This window comes from Myotis davidii, unplaced genomic scaffold (genome assembly GCF_000327345.1).
Source record: "Myotis davidii unplaced genomic scaffold, ASM32734v1 scaffold4152, whole genome shotgun sequence".
NCBI lineage: Eukaryota > Metazoa > Chordata > Mammalia > Chiroptera > Vespertilionidae > Myotis > Myotis davidii.
Genome location: NW_006283169.1, coordinates 157469 through 161499, shown reverse-complemented (window position 1 = coordinate 161499; position 4031 = coordinate 157469). Strand labels below are relative to the sequence as shown.

Below are 4031 nucleotides of genomic sequence, written 5' to 3'. Positions count from 1 at the left end.
CCAATTCATCAGCAAATACTGTCCCATCTACCTTCACGTATGTCCCAACCCAGCCATTGATCTCCCCTGGTCTGTCATCTCCCACCTGGCATCTTGCAGGAGCCTCCTAGCTGCTTCCCTCTCCCCCCACCGCCCCCACCCCCCTTGCTTCTGCTGCTGCCCCTACAGTCTGTTCTCCACACTTCAGCCAGAGCAAGCCTTTTCACATCTAAGTCAGAGCATGTCCATTTCCAATAATGCAACATATCTGGGTCAAGACCAAAGTCCTTACAGTGGCTTGTCAGGCCCCTAACAAGCCGCTCGCTTACCCGTTCCCTCTCTGACCCTCTCCTCCCTACACTGATAGCCAGCACAGCTCCTGCTTTTGCACCTCTCCCAGATGTCCTCATGGCTCTCCCAGCCCCTGACTGTCTCCTGTGAGAAAATGGTAACCCTGCTCCCTGCCCACCCCACTCCCACCCCAGTGCTCCTATCCCTCTTTGGTTTTCTTTTCCTCCATGGCATTCATCTCTAACATTCTACAGAATGTGTTTGCTTATTGTCTGCTAGCTTATAAACCCAGCAGAGAGGAATTTATGTCAGGTTTGGTCATTCATGAAGCATCCCCAGCACCATCAGCAGAATAAAGCACAGAATAGATGCCCCAGAAGCATATGTTGAGTGGATGAAAGCTGGTTGCCCTGGGTCCTCCTTCTCCACCTCCTGCAGTTGTCTTCACATAAGGGCACTTCCTCCCTCCCATCCACATACCTCAGAAGACGGGTGTGACGCAGGACACCTTCCCGCAGCCATTGAGGCAGCATTTCATCTGGTCGGGACACTCGCTGTCCACCTGGCACTGGTCCCGGCAGAGGCCGAGCGGGGTCAAGGGTAAGTCCACCTTGGGGCAGGAGCCGGGCTTTTCTTCATAGAAAAAGAAGTCAGGGGAAGTGGGCAGAGGATGTGCCAGGAGATAAACACCTACCCACAGCCTGACCTCCCACCGCCCCACACCCTGGAAGACCATCCGCAAACCCCTCCCCCTCGGGTTCCCTCCACCATTGGTTTCAGAATCACAGAACCCCAGCTCCAGAAATTCCCCAGAGGCCCAGTACTTCAGGTGCCACAGGAGAACAGTGCTGCCCACATCACAGGGTTGTGAAAGCCAATGGGGCAATGTAGACCTGTATTAATTCTCTCTGAAAACGCAAACTCCTTTGCAACAACAATAATTATAATGAGTAACTAGAACAGTTCCCATTTTCTGAGCTCCTTCTGTGTGTCAGGTGTCATTCTCAACACTTCTGTGCACTAACTTGTGTAGTGACTCAGCTACTTCTCACAATAGTCCTAAAAGAAGAGGAGAGGCGTTGTTACTACTCCCTCACGGCACAGATGAGGAAACCGAGGCACCAACAGGTTAAGTAATTTGCTTAAGGGTAGGAGCAGGATTTGAAAGCCAGGAATCTGGCTTCAGCGTCTGTGTGCCCTGCACTGTGCTGCTTTGTAAACTGTACAGTGCGGTGCACAATCTCTTTACTCCCATATACCTGGTACACACTCCATGACTCCCCCAAGCACACTCCTCATCCACACACAGCCAAGCATTCTCCATCACACACACACACACACACACACACACACACACACACACACACACACAGCTAAGGCTGCAGAGATATGCCGCTTACAATGCTCTTTGTGTGAATGCATTATCTCCTCTCATCCTCATGTCAAATGTCTCCTCTGTTGGGGTGTTTCTAACCACGTTCCTATCACAGATGAAGGAAATGAGGCACAGAGATGTGATGGCACCACCCAACACCACACTGCTGGTCAAAGGTAGAGCCAAGGCCTGAGCCCCGCCTTCCAACATCCGTGTGCTCTCTCTCTCTCTCACACACACACACACACACACACACACGCACCCTACGCTCCGTTTCCTGGGTCAAGGAGAAGGGACCTCGGCTCACTTCCCAGAAGCCCCAGGAGCAAGCCCAGCCAAGGTCGCTCACAGGCACAGGACCGAGTGCAGAGGACAGGGCGGTGACTTCCTAGCACAGAGAAATCCATCCCTTTGAAAAAGGCTGGCTGGGCCTCTGGATACCCAGCTGCCCGGCAGTTTCCTGACAAAAGGCACTGGGTATAGTATCTGCTCTTTAACAAGACATTCCACACGTAACTTAATTTAGGCTTCATGTCACTCCTATAACATCTGAGTGAGAGACGAGAGAGCAGAGGCTCCGAGAGGAAGTGTCACTCAGGATCACACAACTAGCAGGTGGCAGAACCAGGATTCTAGTTCAGGAGGCCACCTGGCCCGGGCCCTCTGCCTGCCTCAGTCTGCCCACCTCAGACTCCACCTAACAGCAGAGACTCCTTGTTTTGGGGGGTGGGGGGCATCCACCTCTCTCACCTGTCATCTGCCTCTAGCTTCCTCTCCTGGTCTCCGGCTCTCTGCTCCTCTGCCCTCGGGCCCGGATTAAAGGCCTCCAGACTCAGAAGCTGCCCAGGGGCCAGTCCTTTCCCTTCCTCGTCCCTCCCTGATCACAAGTGTCTGGGGTCTCTCATTACAAACCTTCCCAGCCCCTGCTGGCACCTCGGAGAAGTAACGAAGTATTCTGGGTAAGGACTAGTAATCTCAACAGTGGGTACCCCAGGTCAGAGCCCCCCGTCTAGTCCTCAGTTCTCCCCGTGAACACCCAGAAGCTAGGATTCCATGCAGCCTAATGCCACTCCCGGCTCCGATGGGAGAGACTGCGCTCCTGCAAGTACTTTCCATGGAGCACCCAGCGTTCCCGCATTCTCTCCCTCCATCCCTACAGTGGAGGAGGTCGTTTTACAGAGGAGGAAGGGGGAGGCGTGCTCAGGGAAGAGTCCCAACTTTCGTCAAACCAGCGGAGCAAAAGGTGAACCCGCTGGCTATGCCTTCTGCTGAGGCGAGGGCTGGCATGCGAGCTGGGCCAGAACTTTCTCTCCTGGATCTGCAAGGTCGCCTCCGGCCCGGAGAATCACCCCGGATGGATGAGCGCCCCAGGCCTTGGAACCGGCTCGCTCGCCAGCTCTGAACAACGTCCCCGCTGTGCGCGCCCGGAAGCCCGTCACGCACCAGAGACTGGAATACAGGCAGGAGGGGGGCACCCCATCTCGCGTCGCGCCTCAGCGACGCCGCCTTTGTTCCCCCGGGGTCAAGAGGGGCGAGGGCCAGCCGATCTGGTTCCATCCGCCTGGGCTTGGCCAGGGGTCCCCGGGTCCCGGAGCGTCCCCCTTCCCGGAACCCGCCCCCGGGCACCGGCGTTACCGTTGGGCAGCAGGCAGACCGCGGCGCAGCCCGCCCGGCAGCACTTGAGGTTGTCGGCGCACTCTCCATCCGAGCCGCACTCCTGCGTGCAGTTCAGCTCCTCCTTCAGCTCGGGGCACACGCCCGCCTTCCCTGCTCCGGCGCCTGGGAGGGGACGTGAGGACGGTCAGTGGGAGGCCGGAGCCGGGCCCCGAGGACGCCCACCTCCTGCGCCGGGGACCCCAAATCTCAAGTTTCAAGGAACTCTCAGCCCCTAGCCCTACGCACTCCCCTTACAGCCGTCAGCAGACCCCGCTTCCAGGCCCGGGGTCCCCAGCCCCGGAGCGCGCAGGAGTTCCTAAGCCTTGGCCCCAGAGCCCTCTATCCTCAGGGGGCCAGTCGCCCCCACCCCGCCCCGCACCCCGCACGGCTGACAGCCTAGGAGCCACCGGGTCCCGCAGAGGGTGCCCCTCCGGACACAGTCTCCTCTGCGGCACAAAGTCTCTCCCCGCCCACCGTAATGGGCCCCACAGCCTCATGACGAGGGTCACCACCTTAAGCACGAGGGATCCCCAATTTTTCGTCTTCATGGGTCTCCCCACTTCCGCCCCAGGATCCCCTACTTCTCCAGCCCGCAGAGAAGCGGGCCCGGCCCTACTTCCTGGCCCGGCTCTCCGGGCGCCGGCCTCTCCCTGCCCTCTCACCTGTGGCCGCGGCAAAGCTGAGCAGCAGGCCCAGGAAGAGGGCGGCGAGCGGAGCGGAGCGGCAGGTA

General features: G+C 58.2%; 1 protein-coding gene across 1 annotated transcript in view; it reads right to left on the bottom strand.

Moving 5' to 3' along the window:
- Positions 1-4027, bottom strand: part of WFDC2 (WAP four-disulfide core domain 2) — a gene marked incomplete at its 5' end in the record, with an annotated part of 5677 nt that extends 1650 nt beyond the window's left edge. Inside the window, 3 exons of the mRNA XM_006753520.1 lie at positions 751-903; positions 3281-3424; positions 3964-4027. Of these exons, the coding sequence (XP_006753583.1) occupies positions 752-903; positions 3281-3424; positions 3964-4027 (360 nt within the window). The remainder of the gene's footprint in view (positions 1-750; positions 904-3280; positions 3425-3963) is intronic.
- Between the last annotated feature and the right edge of the window lie 4 nt (positions 4028-4031).